The sequence below is a fragment of the Sardina pilchardus genome, chromosome 11, assembly GCF_963854185.1.
Source record: "Sardina pilchardus chromosome 11, fSarPil1.1, whole genome shotgun sequence".
Taxonomy (NCBI): Eukaryota; Metazoa; Chordata; class Actinopteri; order Clupeiformes; family Clupeidae; genus Sardina; species Sardina pilchardus.
Genome location: NC_085004.1, coordinates 15,714,603 through 15,731,064, shown reverse-complemented (window position 1 = coordinate 15,731,064; position 16,462 = coordinate 15,714,603). Strand labels below are relative to the sequence as shown.

The following is a 16,462-nucleotide window of genomic DNA, read 5'->3' as shown; positions in this document are numbered from 1 at the left end:
AATAAAACGCCATTTCTGCACTTGCATTGTTCATGCCCCGAACGAACACCTGTTTTCTCTTAAGGAAACGTTCAATCTTTCAGTTTGTTTTGACATTTATTGGAGCATGACATTTTTTGGCGTTTCTTGACATGTCCATTGATGTGAATTGATGTCTTTCAACAGTTTATTGCAGTGTTGTTCCCTCTCATGCCTAACTTGACTTGTGTGGCATCATGTGGGCGTGTTGATGCATAAACTGAAGAATCTTGTCCAGTGGTTCTCGACCAGTGTGCCGTGGAATTTTGAGGAACCCTAATGCGTTTCTTTTATGAATAGGCTAGAGGGACATTTTCAAACGCATCAATGACACCGATCTTTAATTAACCTGAAACCATAATGTGGTTGTTATAAAAGAGCCGAATAAACCACAGAACATTACACAGCTCAGTCAACAGGTGAGATTATTTCTATTTATGGTCTCAGTTCGTGAACACTATATAGAGAAAAAAAAGGTATAGGCCTACAAATGAACAGCCCTGTTGTAGCCCATACTGTGTTTGACATACTTCATACTCAGTAAAGTGAGTGTGCCTTGGTGTTTTGGTTTGACCATTGGTGCCCCAAAAAGGTTGAGAACCCACCTGATCTAGTCTATGGAGTGTAATTGTGTCCTTGACAACACTTCATTTTACGGGGTCCTTGTTCCAGTGTGTCTACATAATGAAGTACAGCGTAGCCTACCTGTGTAGCAAGATGAGTAGAGCCTCAATAAGTTGGTTGATGTTAGGGTGACAAGAGTCACAAACGTCACCCCTTTTTTTTCCTTCCCTAAGGCCACTTTGGCAAAGTACTGTAACAAGCACTTCTTCTTATACATGTACTAATGATCTGTAGGTACACAAAAATACATTATGTATGGACAAGCATGTGATATTACATACAGTATTCTTACAGCTTACATAGGTTAATTATGTAGATACACTGGAATAAGGACCCCGTAAAATGAAGTTACCATGTCCTTTATAAAGAAATGAGACACTTAAGTGTTTTCTCAGACCCCTATGGATTAGATGCATATGCTGTCTTTCAGGCTATTGTCTTTAAAATAATTGCTATGTAATCCCAAAGCAGACAGATCAGCATCAATAGTTGGCGTCAGTTGATCTGACGCGTGTGCGGGGGTAGCCTATTATATTCATTATATTTTACTACTCATGTCCATTTTGGTATGCTTGCCATTAGGCTGTATCTGCTCCACATAGACTGGCAGGCCTAATTGGTACCAGAGGCATCTGTATGGGTTCTTTATGACGAAGAGGAGGGAACTGAAGGCAGGGCTGGGGATTACCTGCAGCCTATTGGACAAGCCCCTTCCATGTCTCCACTTGACAGAATAATTTACATTAGACTGCGTGTATAAGAGTGCAGAGTTGTCAACTAAAGACAAAGGGACCACGCTACACACAAACAGGTGAGTTGTTGACTTGTTTATTCCGTAGAGCAGTGGATGGTAATGTTTTGTATTTTGAACAACAGTTTAAAACACATCAAAGTTAGGGTGTAATGATACGCTTTTGAATTGCTTGCCGTTTGTTTATGTACATCACGTTTTAATCATACATACATTGAGGTTTACTTTTTCATGGTGACACTGACAGTGTTCTGACAAGTGTTCGTCTGCTACAGAAAGTGATTCAAACCTGCGCTAACTACCTCTCTACTTGCAGGTGGTACAAAGATGTCCCTACTCTGGCTTGTGGGGGTAGCATGCTGTCTCACAGCACAGCCAGGTTGGTCAAATCCAAACACCTTCTTACGAGAAATTGCTGGAGATTGAGAATATAACGTGTATGTTGTGTAAACTATTGAAAGTATATATTTGGACATCACTGTAACATTGTAATACTTTTTACTACAGGGTGGATTGATGCCAAGTCTTTATTGAGCGCTATCCAACCAGCAGGTAATTTTTTACAATTTTTTTTATTTTTTGTTATCGTTTAGTTTTTAGTAATATTATGTGGAAAAACTAAATTTGGGCAGGATTGTTTAATGTCCTCAATTGAAAAAAAAACAAACCAAAAAAAAAACCAAGGTGGTATGACTGAATGTTGGTCATAAATCTTTTTCCATCAGTTGCAGTCATATCACTAAGAGTTTTCAAGGACTGTGTGGTAATAGGCCATTAGCCTAAAAATAGGATCCTGTTGACTGTTGTCTGAACAAAACAAATCTGAATCTGAAATCTAATAATCCAGTGGGGCAGAGCCTCTTTGCCTTGACCTGACGTGTCACATCTCCATGGCAGATCCCACTTCCTTGATGAAAGGGCTAAGGGGTTTTCCTAACCTTCCTAACCTACCTATTTAAAATGTACCTCATACAGAGACCCTGCCTGCCAGTGCATTGAGTATTGACTCTGAGAAGGCCAATGACTTCCTCCACCACTCCCGACCCAAGAGGAACGTGGACCCACGCTGGTACCGATCCTCTCCAGACTTCCAGTCCTACTACCGCTACTACACAAGCATCGGCCACACAGAGGGGGTGAGAGAAAGGGCTTGGATCTGAGGGACTGGGTTGAGGAGGTGGACTGTAGTTAGCCTGCCCTACACCCTTAAAAAAGGGCTCTCGTGGTGCTAAATAGAACCATGCAGGTTTACAGAACAGGGGTTCGTTTGATGAATCCTTCAAAATGTTGTAAAGGACCATTTAGGGGTGGCATATATGAAGCATAGAATAGAACCATTTTGGTTCTATACAGCACCTTTTTTCTAAGAGTGAATTCTGCAAGAGTTCTTCAGCATTAGTGTGTGATGTGACACAGAAAGCATAAGGTTGTATATTCTTTTGATGTTAGAAACCTCTCAAATGGACATATCCAACAAACATATTAAACAGTGTATTACTTCATTTATTTAATAATGCTTCTACAGATTAGTGAAATAAATGCCAATAATGGACTTTTTTCCTTTTTCATTCTCTTATCTGGCATGTCTCAACTCTCTCTCTCTCTCTCTCTCATTCTTTGAGTCACTTCTTTCTGTTTCATCCCCTCGCTGTTTTCTGTCTCTTTCATTGCCTCGCTCTGCCACTGCAGCTCTATGAGATTGACAGGCTCAGGATGCTGTACCAGCAGATGCGCCACCTGGAGCATGTGTACGGCCCCAATGCCTCCTATTACCAGAACAAGCTGGGCATGCCCACCCTGAGGTGTGATCCATCGAAGGACAAGAAGTGCCCAGTCCTCCCACCGCCACCCCAGAAAGGCCCCGCTCCACCACCCATGAAGGGTCCCCCACCACCAGCCCCACAGAAGGTGCTCCATCCCCCGCCTCCTATCTCACATGATGCTGATGTGATCTACCTGTGCAACGCCAAGGACCCCCTGTGCAAGCCCCACATTGTCTACCTGCCAACCGGTGCCGTTCCAGTGCTTTGTGACCCTCGTTACCACCCGTCCTGCAAACTCCACAAAGTACCCCCTCCCACCTTTCCACCCTTGCCTCCTCCTCCTCCCAAAAAGTCGGAGCCCCTCCCTCCGCCCGCGCCAATTCGCTACAAGGGCATGGAGTACGACTGTGACCCCTACTGGGATCCCGACTGTTTGATTGACCACCCACCACGGCCAATCAAAGGCAAGGTTATGCCACCTCCACCGCCACCACCCCCCGAGGAGGAAGAGGAAGAGCCTGAGGTAGAGGAGCCACCACCGCCAGCACCAGTGGCCAAAAAACACCCGTACCCATACCACTACCCCTACCCCTACCCCTACCAGCACGAGCTGTACGACCCGTACCTTCACTCCTACCCAGGCCCGGCCCCAGACAATGAGTAGAGCCTGCCACCACTGAACGGCAAGCAGAAGCAAGAGGAAGATGACCACATGGTAACCTCTACCAGTATGGGGGAATGGTACTGAAAGCATGTAGGAGCTTTAACGCCAGCGCCTAAAGAAGACACTATATGCCAATCACAAGGAGTTCAGAAGTTTCAGAAGTTCAGTATTTCAGAAGGTTTTTTGATATTTAAAGTCATTGTTGGCCCACATTACTATACGCAATTGTTAGGCGTTGTTAGGCCAACTGTGTATTATGATTTCCAGAGCTCCCACCGCTGTAATTGCAATGTGTCTTAGTCAACCACCACTGATTTTCTGACAGGTATTCTGAGGAAACAGCAATAAACATTCAACTTATTTCCTCTCTTTTGGTGTTTGTGACTAATTATAACTGTATGACTACAACATATGACAACTCTATAACATTGATATTTTAATTGAGCAACAGCCATACGTTTTGACTTCCCCCGGAAAAATACTGTTGCCACTGAAATGTTTATAACGGGAAGCTCTAAACTTGAGGTGGTGATTTAGAAGCGGTAAGGTCATATTAAAGTCTTAGAGGTTTTCAAGCTACAGCCAGATGAAAATAAAAAAAAGCGAGACGCTTATTAAAAACAGGGCAATAACCAAAGCCTAGGAGGGGATTTAGGTCAAATTCTGCCACCTTTGCATTTAATGCCCAACTAAGAGCTGACTCGTACCACATTAATAGGGCTACCCATCTCCTATTTTCCAACAGTGGCTCGTAATTCGTTACCCCCTGCCTTGCAGAGAACACAGGGCACTTTACCTTACAACAGCCCTTAAATGACTTCAAAGGAAAGAGTAACTGCAAACACATTCTCACCTACGGGCCTGTAGACTGCAGAGTCGCTGACATGGCAGCAGGTGAGGTTTACAAGAACGCTCTCATGATTACGGGTTTTGTTCCCCCCGTTACCCCAAGAGAGGGTCTGCCTGTTGTTAGTTCCTATGCTATACAAATGAAGAGTAATGTCAGACCCGTGATGAAGGATATAGGTTATGAATTTATACAAGTGCTGCATAGCCTGTGTATATCAACACACTTCTATGACCCATACAAAATGAGCACCTATTCTTACGTAAGGTTACCAAAAGAGCCTGTAGATTGTATGTTGGAATAAACACTTTCTTGTCATTTGTTAACTATTATTCCATAACTCCAGACAAACATTTCACATCAGAACACATAAACAAAATCAGTAGACGTTTATTTTTCTCTCAAGAACAAACAGAATAATTTCAGCAACAACAACAAAAGAAAGAAGCAAAAGGGTACAATGGAAGTTTGTGTAAGTTCAAGTGTACCAGATGCCAACATTATGCACACTCGAACACATAAAAAAGATGAGTGTGTCTGTGTGCAATTACGTTTACAATTGACCTGCCTATGTTGTATTTGGTACAGCTACTCATCCAGTCTTTAGCTGTGCTTGGCTGCTTTACATCACCCCATTACTGTGACAACTAAATCACGGATTTTTTGTTTTTTTGTTTGTTTTTTTTAAATAACTGTTAGTGTAGGAACACCAGCGAGCAAATGAGGATCCGCATGTGCATGCTGCCTCTTCTGAATCCTCTCTCTCCTATAGTCAAAGGCTTCCCATCCTTGGGGTTTTTGTAATAGTTTTTTTTTCCTCCTTCAGAAGAACAGGCCCCTCATTCTTCGGCCGATGCCTTGGCGATCATAGAGGACGTTGAATTTATTGATGAACTGGTTCATGCTGTTGCAGGTCTTTGTGATGGTGCCCAGGTAGGCCATCAGACCTACATCATTGCATTGCTGGAACAGAACAAGGTAAAGTGATTCAGGGGGACATACAAATAGACAGAAAGAGACGTTTATCCACTGGCAAAGTGAAATAAAAACCTGTGTCCAGGAAGTCTGATTTAACTACATAAATGCACTATATACAATTCACCCTAAGAACACTACACAGGGAGAAAGAAGGAGGAAGGCAACAGGGAATAATCATTGTGTAGTGAGTGTATAAGATGGTACTTAGCACTTCATTTTATTATGCTAATGTTCTGTGTTAAGTGAAATTCCATTTCCCTGTGTGCATGGCAAAAGGTGAGATGAGTTTGAGAGGAGACATTTGGTGGGGAAGTAACTCACATCGTAGAAGTCGGTCTTGAACTTGAGGGTGCTGAGCACAGGCAGTCGGTGGCACAGAGCATTGGCCTCACGCAGAATTTCATGGTTAAAGGGCACCTCACCTGGGCAGAGGCGCGCCGCAGAGAGGGGGAAATGCAGTTTATTGCCACAATGACGACGTTAATCAAGCACAAACAGAGCAAAAATGTAACGATTTAGTCAATCTTCTTTTGCGATGCTCCATTCTGCTTACCTGCTTCCACTGCTTTGACGTACTCTAGGATCACCTTCACCCGGCTGTGTAGCATTTTGATTGCACTGTGTTGGGCAATGAGGTGCTCTGCCACTAAAAAAAAACAGACCAAGGGCCATCATTTCGAGTCCAAAAGTAAAACTCAGGTCTAACAGCAAAATAGGGGGCCCTTTCTTACACTCTGTGCAATGTGGTGCCAAGCGCAGCACAAGTCTTGTTCCTTCCTATCTTACACACAAAGCAATGATGAATGTTTCACTATGCACTCGAGTTCAATTGAGAATTGCGCCCACAAGTGGTCTGAAGATGACTGCAGACATGATCATTTCTGAGAATCGTTTTCATACCAGAACTGTGCATACGTCATGGTTGAAAATGTATCAGAATCTCAGAAATAATCAAGTCTGCAGTCGTCTTATGACGGCTACATCAAGTGGAACACCCCTATTATCTTAAACTCAATCACACAGGGTTTATTTTTGGATGATAACAAATGTAAGCTTTCTTAGGGGACCAAAATTACGTTACTTAGAGTAGTTTTGAGTTAGATCAGTATACATTTGCAACTTTGGATTCAGCTTAACAAAATCTTTACAATACCCCTCAACAATCACATAACACCCCCAGACTAACAATAGGACTTCCTTCAATATTTTATTATGCTTTGTCTGTAGAGCATCACACACAGCACCCAACAAACATGTCATGTGTGTGTGTGTGTGTGTGTGTGTGTGTGTGTCCCAGCTGTGGCCGTAGTTACCTGTGGAGTTCTCCCCCGTTCCGGTAGCTGTCATGCGGGCCACATGGTCCACTCCTATCCGCTCTGCCTCCTCTGTGGCCAGAGTGTAGCCGAGCTCCGCAAACAGCATGGTGGCCTAGGAGGACCCAGAGCACACAGAGGGAGGAAGGATGCTTAATGCACACCCTGGCCTTGGTAATGGAGCAGGGTCATTTATTTTCAATTTCATTTGTGAAGCGAACTTGGATGACTTGAAAGGCACTTTATAAATAACATGAATTATCATCATCATCATCCTCCTCATCATCATCGATTAGTGTCAGAAATTCTCAGTGCAGGGGAGATTATTGCAGAACAGATGTAATGCTCTCGTGGATACTTTAATCGTCATATGCTGATTGAACTAAAAACCCAAATACAAGTGATAATGTGATTAACAACCATGTCAATATCTTTGTATAAAGTACTGATAAGATGCAAATTACCTCTCCATTGATGATATCAATGACAGACTCGTACACACTGACAGGGAGCTTTGGGGTGAAAAAGACAAAACAAAAACGAATGAGACAAACTGAGAAAATGAAGCAGACTTTTTCACATCACCACATGTCCCAATTCACTCACACAAATTATTATTGTTATATTATTGTTATCATACTAAGCACAAGCAAACAATTCATATATTCATGTATCATTTAGATGCTACCCTCCGTGATGCTACTCACATCAGTATGTTTCGTCATGGGGTTAAGTTTGAGGAAGAGAGGACTCTCAATGATCTCGCACACCTGCACATGAGACAGAGGAGAGACATTAAATGAGGCCAGAGGTGCATTCAAATTCCTTGAACAAAGGCGAAAATTCGTGGTGAAACGTGTTTATATGAACAGATCAATTTGAACGATTTTCTGTAAACATTCCATCTTAATGGTAACTCTCAATCCGACTCCTCCATGTTCGCAGAAAACTACCTCCTCAAGTTGTTTGTGAGTGTTCACGGAAAACTCAAGAGCAAGAGTCACATTTCTGACAGGTTAAGATGTATGAAAACATTCTGAGGGTTAATTGCTTACATGGAGATGTGCTAAAGTAAAATAATAGCAATGATGGTAGGTTCTGAATCAGTCCTTGTGGGTGTATGGCTGAAGCTGGTGCCCTCATCTTGAGATATTTCATTTTCTTTTATCCAATCCTGTGTGATGCTGTTTGTCTTAAACTTCTATGCTGCTCTAACATGATAACTACTTAAGTATATGAATTGTATCATTTATATAAGTGGCATCTCTACAACAACCGACTTGCCAATTAATTCAACTGCCCTGTGTGGTCTGTGCATCTGCACACATCAAAGCGGCAAAGAAATCCCCGGTCTTGTATCTAATCCACTCACCTGCTTATGAATGTGGATGTCTGACTGGTCAGGGGGTCCACCTGTTGTGTACCAGCCCAAGAACTCCATCTCCTTAAAAACCTGTTTAACTAGATGGACAAAGACGGTGTGGGACAAACAGTCTTTCAGAATAGTGGCAAAATGATGGACATGTTTACATTACTTCTTATTTGAATCTGAAGATAAAATGTCTTCAACCTTAATATGGGTAGGGTTATATTTCCATATGCCTGTTACAATGCATATAGTGCACATATTTGTAAACAGTAATACAAACATGCCCACAGGTACACATACTCACATTGTTCTTCTTTTGTATAGTAGTACTCTTTGTCAATGTGTACTCTGTCATCCACTGTATGGGACAGAAGCTCAAAGGAGTTCATCACCTCGATGTTTCTACCCTCTTGCTTCCCAATCAGGGCACCAATCACTGAAAAACAATATACACCACAAATCCTCAAATCACTGTTCTTATGACAGGCTACACACCTAAAATGCACATAGCCTACTACTGTTGGTCTTTTTACTGATTTGATTTCAGACCATCTGTTTTCGCACATTCCACTCCAGAGAACCATTTGTTAACCTGTATGACATTCTGTAGACATAATAGACATAATAGACAACAATAATCAACAGCTACTCCTACAAGTTTGGCACAGAGACTTGGTGAGGATGAACTGACCGTGACGATCGAGTGCCGAGGCCATTCTTCACTTACCCTGCATTGGGCGTCCCTCCTGGGAGCGAATGCGTATCCAATGATCAGAGATGTTGAGGATGACCAGCGGGTGCAGGGCCACAGACACACTCCCGGTCACCCCGGAGGCCATGACGCTGGGGCTTGCTGTGTCATCATGAAGTACAGTGAGATGTCAATTACCACACGTTTACACAGTGAACCCATCCTTAAGACGCAACAAGTTTATCCCGTTTTCCGCTGAAGCGCACTACCAAGAAGTAGCTCAGAACACCTAATGTTAACCCTTCTATACAACGTCGTGAGGTGGTACAAGCACAACTTTGCAATCTATGGTTCTGAGTTTATGTTGACAGTGTGACTATGGCTAGCTTGTTGTTGTCATTGATGATTATGCTGTTCTGTGGGGCAGCTGGGGCAAATAGGCCCAACCAACGATTTCAATTGTGATGCAACCTAAACAGGGACGCACCCTTAGTTAACTAGTGGCAGAAATAAACTCCATTAAAAGATGCTATGCCAATATAAAGCTAACAGTAACCATTTGCCATTCAATCGGGTAAACAGCTAAGCTAACTTAGGTAGCTAGCCATTGCATTGGACAACGTTCATGAAACAACTGTGCAAGTTCCTCGAAGTCATTATTCCGTTAGGCAATGCAGAATGACTGACTGTCTCATATTCTCGAGGAAGACACTATTTCGCTCTTAAATGTAAATACACTTACCTGCCCCGTCCACTTCCATTCCACCACCATTGCTTGTCGCCATCTTGTCTGACTGACACCTGCGCAAGCGCGCATGGTTTTGTCAAGCCGAAAGAATAAGCTACGGTAAATTGTGCCATCTGCTGGCCACACCGCATTAATTATAGATAAGCAACATTGTTTTTACAGTTTAGCTAAAAACATCGGAATGAATGTAGTTCATTTCATGTTAATAGTACAGGGTACTACTGTAGCTTAAAGAAGGCTGACATCTTAGACACTTTTTAATTTGGCTAAAATCACCTATATAAAATTGGTCCGTCTGCATATAATGACCGTGTGATCATTGCCGACAAGTCAATAGTGGTTCCTTCGCCATATTGTTTACAAAATGGCTGACATTAAAACTTGTACATTGGACTACTTCCCTGAAAATATTTTAATTGACATTTTATCCTATTTAAACATTAGGGAGCTCGTGCGCGCTGGCAGGTAATTAGTGGGTAGCAAAACTGTTACCACGATGTGTCTTCTTTAGAGGTTTCTCTTTGTGCTTAGCTAGCGTTATTTCACGATGAAATTGTAAGAAACTGTAGGCTATTTGTGCATGATGTGAGCTCGGCCGCTTTCTACCTCGTTGTGTTTTCAGAAAATATCTTTGCTTGAGGAAGACAAGTTCGTGTTTTAAAATGTCATGCTCACTCGGTGTTGTCTCCTGATGTAGCCTACTTTACATGCTTTGTTCTTTCATGTCATTGTAGGCTACTGCTTCCTATTTGATACAAGTAGAAATGTTTTATTGTCAATAACCCCCACTCAAAGTTCTGTTTATGTTTATGTACTTAGGGTCTGTAAGAGATGGAGACGTTTAGTGAAAGACCAAAGACTATGGCGTGCTGTTGATCTCACCACATGGAAAGGGGTATGCTAACACCAGTTGTCTCTCTGAGTTGCATCAGTTAGCCCTCACCTCATCCACCCAAATAGCCAGAGACTGGTGGACCACCAAGGGTAGACACTTAGAATGAAAGTCTCCCTATACTATATTATTCAGTTCTACTTATTACTTATTTTCTGCTTTCTTTTTCTTATTATTATTCACAATAAGGTAAATTCTAGGTGATGGTGGTCCAGCAGCAGACAAAGTGGCATGCCACTGACAGTCTGAACCTGTAAATCTGATTTTGCTATCTGCAGTGTCCATTCTTGATCTCATACTATTCAAAATACTTTGTCTTTAAACAAAGATGTGGCTATTTATGTTGTCACAGTAACCCAGTGTCTCACCTTTTCCATTTATCTTTCCCCTTCCTCATGTTTCCAAGATCACGTTGCACTTGCTGTGGGTTTTGCTGCGCCAATATCTGGGCTGTGGCCTACGCTGCTTGCGTCTGCGAGGCCTGCTGCTGTCTGCCAGGGCTGGGAAGTTATTGTCAGAGTCCTGGCTACAGGCTCTGGCCTCTAAGTGTCCTCGCCTGCGCAGACTGTCCTTGTTCCACACAGACCTCAGGGGCTTGCGGAGCTGCTCTCTGCTGCCTCGGACGCTACAGGTGCTTGAGCTGCATGGATGCGAGCTGCCCCCTGGGTTTTTCACCCAGCCTCCCCCCGAGGCGGAGGAGGGGGAGACTGCAGCGTCGGCCAGCCTTAAAACAGCTGAGGGAGACGAGGGTAAGCTGAGCAAAGGGCAAGGCTCTGCTGCGTCAGGCATCGCCATTGAGACACTGGTCCTGGACAACGTGCCGTCCTTCACAGACCAGCACCTGCAGAGCCTGAGCTCCTGGGAGAAGCTGACTCGTCTCGAGCTGCGTGATGTCATCCGCGTCACGGCAGCAGGCGTGCGTAATTGCGCGCCCAAGGAGTTCGTCCTCAAGACCCCCACTGGCGGCCTCTCCCGGTTGCGGCGCCTCGAGATGGGCAACTTCGGCCGGCCTGGCTCCCAGATGCAGATGGCCTCCCTGGGCCTCGGTGTGGGCTGGCCCGGACTGGAGGAGGTCAGTCTAGGGGGTCGGGAGGTGGGGCCGGGGCTTCTGTGCCTACGACGCCTGCGCGACCTGCACTGGCTGCGGTTGCGCGGTTGCCCGCTCAGCGAGATGCAGGTGCTCCGCGGCTGCCGCATCCTACGTGGCCTCAAGCGGCTGGAGTTCTGCGAGGTGGACTTCCAAGTGCACCAGCGGCAGCCAGACAGGGAGGCTGGCGAGTGGGGTGGGGGGGCAGCGGAGGACGAGGAAGAGGCGGAGGATAGGGGGCCGGACAGGGTCCCAGACAGGGAACCTGATGTTGAAGGTCGCGACGGCGGAGATGGGGAAGAAGGTGAAGGGCGTGACAATGTGGCAGAACCAGGGGGGCAATTCGATGAGACAGACCCGGTGCCAACGATACGCCGTGCCCTCGCCAAGCTTTTGCCCCAGTGCACACTCGTGTTCACAGGTTGCAAAGTGACGATACGTTATGACTAGTATCCTCTCATGAAGGGTTCTGTGGATGCAGCAGAAGTTTCACATTTATATGTTGTCATGACTATCAAAGTGCAAAAGCCTCTGTATGAAGGACAGGATGTTCTGTCTCTGATGTTATGCTGAGAAATAAAGTATTTCTGAGAAGTTAACTGTGAAATTTCACAGGGTTTCCCAGTGATGTGTCCAGGCTGCTTTTTTGTCATGTTTTAACTTTTCAATTATTTTCATTTACTTTATTTGGCTTCTATTCTAACTTTTTTTACTTACTCTATATGGTCCTTTTATAGTGATTATGTTGGTCAGTGTGAACATTGTTGAATGTAATATTTTCTGTTTGCACATTAAACATCATATCCCAATTTCAGAGCCCCCAATAAGCTCTTATGCCGGTTTTGGGAAATCTGGCTATAGCCTATTAGCAGGAGTACACCAACAGAAAATGATAGGACTGTAGCATGCATACACTTATTTCAGTTCCTGAAAAAGATTCTAGAGAGCTACGTGCAAGATACATTGAGGATTAGAACCAAAGAGAGAACAGTGATGTTCTCTAGAATATTTGGCAAGAAAACTGTAATACAACCTAATCAGAAAAAGATGAGACGTGAAATGCAAATAAAAACCGGATGTGATAATCTGCAAATCCTAAAAACCCATATTTAACTGCAAAAACAACATCAGGACAACACATCAAATGTTGAAAGTAACAAATGGGGTGGATGATGTCAGATGTTGAAGGTTGCTATGGCGGAGATCATAGATATTAAAAAGCTAGATGCCTCATTGAGCTCCAGCACGTATGTAAATAGTGCCGCCATGTTGGTGGGGGCAACAATCACTGGAGACCAAGGGAGAAACAGGTGTCTCTGATTAACAGAAGGTGTTTCCCATGGACAGTAAAGTGTTTACGTATGCCACCTAATAAAACTCAAGGGACATGAGGTAGGCCTATCTGGTTTTCCAATATATATATGGCGGAGCTGGGGACGAGGGTGAAGGACAGGCATGTGGCAGAACCAGGGGGGCAGTATGATGAGACAGACCCGGTGCCACCAATACGCTGTGCCCTTGCCAAGCTTTTGCCCCAGTGCATGTGTTCACAGGTTGCAAAGTGATGATACGTTATGACTAGTTTCCTCTCATGAAGGGTGCTGTGGATGCAACAGAAGTTATTTCAGTGATCCTGTGATTACAGAGCCATTGTGGTACCTGAAAAGATGCAGAATTCATTTTCAAAATATCATAACTTTAACTTAGAATCTCTTTAGAGGCAGAATTGACTATTTTAGTGTACCCAAAGGGAGGGCGGCATTTATGTTATTTGATAGGCCTACTTCTGCAGCCTTACTTCTTGAAAAATTCAAGAGCTCTGGCCACCAGGTGTTCAATGAGTTTTAGAATATCTTTATACCCCTCATCGAAGAGAAACTCAGAGTAGAGTTTGTATGTGACTGCTCGGAAGTCATACTTTATATTCCCACAAAAATTCCCCTGACAATGGATGGAAACAAAAACAGCTTTTTCACTTTCAGGCTAACCTAGACAAAATTCTTGGAGCAACCATTGATGCATGTGATTGTGGATCCTGGGTTTTTGGTTGCTTCATTGATTGATACCTTATTAATCATTTACAGGACATCACCTTGTTCCACCATCATCAGAGCACCACAACACACACACACTGCATGCATGACCACAGAATGTATAGAGCACATGTATTGTAAAAATAAGTCAGTCTGCTGTAATTGTACATTTATAATAAACAGAAGATTTAAAAAAAAAAAAATACTTGTACATCTAAAAGATAAATAATATGCAAATTATTGCATATTGAACAGTATTACAGCAGCTGGCTAGGAGGACTTTCTTTTTTGGTAATTCCGAGTGGGTGTCAATGGGATCCTTTCCAGAGAGCTATGCAAAGCAAATTTCAAATTCGCTAACATCTGAGTTCACCCAAGCTATTTCTGACCGGGAACCTCGTGGAAATATTGGCTGCCAAACAATTGTTATATAGGCTACTACAACAGATATACTCCATGGGTGAGATTACAGTGGGTTTAGTGCATGCGTGGTGAAGATGAACGTCTCTGAGTCTCTCTGTCATAATGACAACATACCAAAGTAGTTTGACTGTCTTCTTCATAATCAATGGCTTGACATTGTGTTTGCACATAGGCATAATTACTTAGGCTGGGTGTATGAAGGGTCAAAGTAACAATAATTAAATATAAAGTAAATTACAAAGTAAAATGTCATGTAAGTCATATCACCAAGTATCAAATTTAAATATATCAACGATTATTAAATGTAATCTAATTTAAAGTTTAAATCAATGTCATTTGAATTTTGAATTACATTAAACTTTAAATCAATTGAATAAGAATTTGAATTAATTTGAAGTCATACATCACATTTACATTTGCCTGTTGTTCTCATTTTGAATAAGACTTAAAATTTCAGCCTCATGCGATTCCGTGCGCCACCATTTAATTCGAACGCCTTTACTTCAAACTTTGGACTTTGGTACTTCAAGGTTGTACTGTCACCTGTCAATCATGCTATGTCCCCCGCCCCCGCCCATCCACTGAATCTGAGTCGATTTATCAGGTCTTTAGGAAGACTCACTCACTTAGGGCGAAATTATCACCACGTTGTACACTGTACAGCGAGGTGGGAGTAACAAAAAAAAACAAATCAATGGCGGTGGCTCCGGGGGTCGTAACTGGAAATATTAAATGTGAATAAAGGTTTCTTGACCACTTTTAATGGCTTATTTTGATACGGTTTATTGTTTATATGCTAAACAAATGTGTTCAGGACACACTATCATTGAAGGTTAGCTTGTTAGCTTGTTGACCCATTATAACCAATTGAAAACACATAGCAAGCTAGGCGACTAGATAGTTAGCACGCTGATATGAACTGTGGTGTTTCTGTAGATTATCAATTGTTGTCAACATGAAAACATTCAAACGGATTTTTGTGTGTATGCCACTTGAACATACTTGGGCTAAATAAACCCCTGAATGTAATCTGAAGCACTGGACTGTCTAGCTAACTAAACACTAAGCTAACCACTAACCACTAAGCTAACCTGTTGACCACTGAGCCGAAACGCTAGGTGTGTGACAACTGGACAACACCCCCTGGGTGAAATTTTAGCAGGCGTAGGCTATTTCGCACACAGACAGTAGCCTAGAAGATCTCGCATGGTGACATGCTCTGTGGAAACCCAGCGTCAGACGAAGGACGAAGGCTCTAGTGATGGTGATGAAGTGGGGGAAACTATTACTAAAGAACTGATAAATCGACTCAGATTCAGTGGATGGGCGGGGGGCGGGGGACATAGCATGATTGACAGGTGACAGTACAACCTTGAAGTACCAAAGTCTAAAGTCTGAAGTAAAGGCGTTCGAATTAAATGGTGGCGCACGGAATCGCATGAGGCTGAAATTTTAAGTCTTATTCAAAATGAGAACAACAGGCAAATGTAAATGTGATGTATGACTTCAAATTAATTCAACTTCTTATTCAATTGATTTAAAGTTTAATGTAATTCAAAATTCAAATGACATTGATTTAAACTTTAAATTAGATTACATTTAATAATCGTTGATATATTTAAATTTGGTACTTGGTGATATGACTTACATGACATTTTACTTTGTAATTTACTTTATATTTAATTATTGTTACTTTAACCCTTCATACTGGGTGAACCCTGCCTGAACTTCCGGCGAATTTGGATTTGACCCGGCAGCTCAGGCTGGAAACCTGCACGTCTACCACCCCTGTTCCCTACCAGAACCTTTGGCTCCAATCAGAAACTAGCATCCAAAAGACACACCGGATTGTTGGTCAGCCTCCCCATGCTAATGTTAAACCTTAAAAGATGGACCTGGTGATAGCAAGACTACATAACTACTTGCTTTTGAGACTCAACTATGCATTTTGAGCAAGATATGCACTTTTGCAGGTAATCCACTATGAGGTGCAGTTTGCAATAATAGTTGCACAAATGTAAATGATGATTCAAGAAATGTGCCAAAGCGGCTGAAAAAAAACAGTCCTGTAAGCATATTGAGAAGCAAGAAGCGAGTGTTTTTGTTGATATGTCATCTGTTTTAAATATACCCAACTATACTTGCTGAGAAATTACTCCTTATACATTATTTGGTGTTTGCTTATATTGTTTTCTCACATTGTTTACATTAAACCAACAATCCGGTGTGTCTTTTGGATGCTATTCTGATTGGAGCCAAAG

General features: G+C 42.8%; 3 protein-coding genes across 3 annotated transcripts; 2 read left to right on the top strand and 1 right to left on the bottom strand.

Moving 5' to 3' along the window:
* Positions 1-1,720: 1,720 nt before the first annotated feature.
* LOC134096209 (uncharacterized) lies at positions 1,721-3,850 on the top strand. The gene is made up of 3 exons (XM_062549956.1): positions 1,721-1,772; positions 2,369-2,529; positions 3,083-3,850. The coding sequence occupies exons 1-3, from the start codon at positions 1,721-1,723 to the stop codon at positions 3,818-3,820; spliced, it is 951 nt and encodes a 316-aa protein (XP_062405940.1). The 3' UTR covers positions 3,821-3,850.
* A 1,191-nt stretch (positions 3,851-5,041) lies between these two features.
* On the bottom strand, positions 5,042-9,874 carry cops6 (COP9 signalosome subunit 6). The gene is made up of 10 exons (XM_062549651.1): positions 9,761-9,874; positions 9,055-9,180; positions 8,632-8,763; positions 8,331-8,419; positions 7,666-7,728; positions 7,423-7,470; positions 6,959-7,073; positions 6,199-6,291; positions 5,967-6,067; positions 5,042-5,630 (listed from the first exon to the last, which is right to left on the bottom strand). Exons 1-10 carry the CDS (start codon positions 9,801-9,803, stop codon positions 5,490-5,492), a joined length of 951 nt encoding a protein of 316 aa, XP_062405635.1. The 5' UTR covers positions 9,804-9,874; the 3' UTR covers positions 5,042-5,489.
* Positions 9,875-10,073: 199 nt separating this feature from the next.
* On the top strand, positions 10,074-12,413 carry LOC134095950 (F-box/LRR-repeat protein 12-like). Its single transcript, XM_062549667.1, has 3 exons — positions 10,074-10,231; positions 10,586-10,661; positions 11,065-12,413. The coding sequence occupies exons 1-3, from the start codon at positions 10,131-10,133 to the stop codon at positions 12,193-12,195; spliced, it is 1,308 nt and encodes a 435-aa protein (XP_062405651.1). The 5' UTR covers positions 10,074-10,130; the 3' UTR covers positions 12,196-12,413.
* The last annotated feature ends 4,049 nt before the right edge of the window (positions 12,414-16,462 follow it).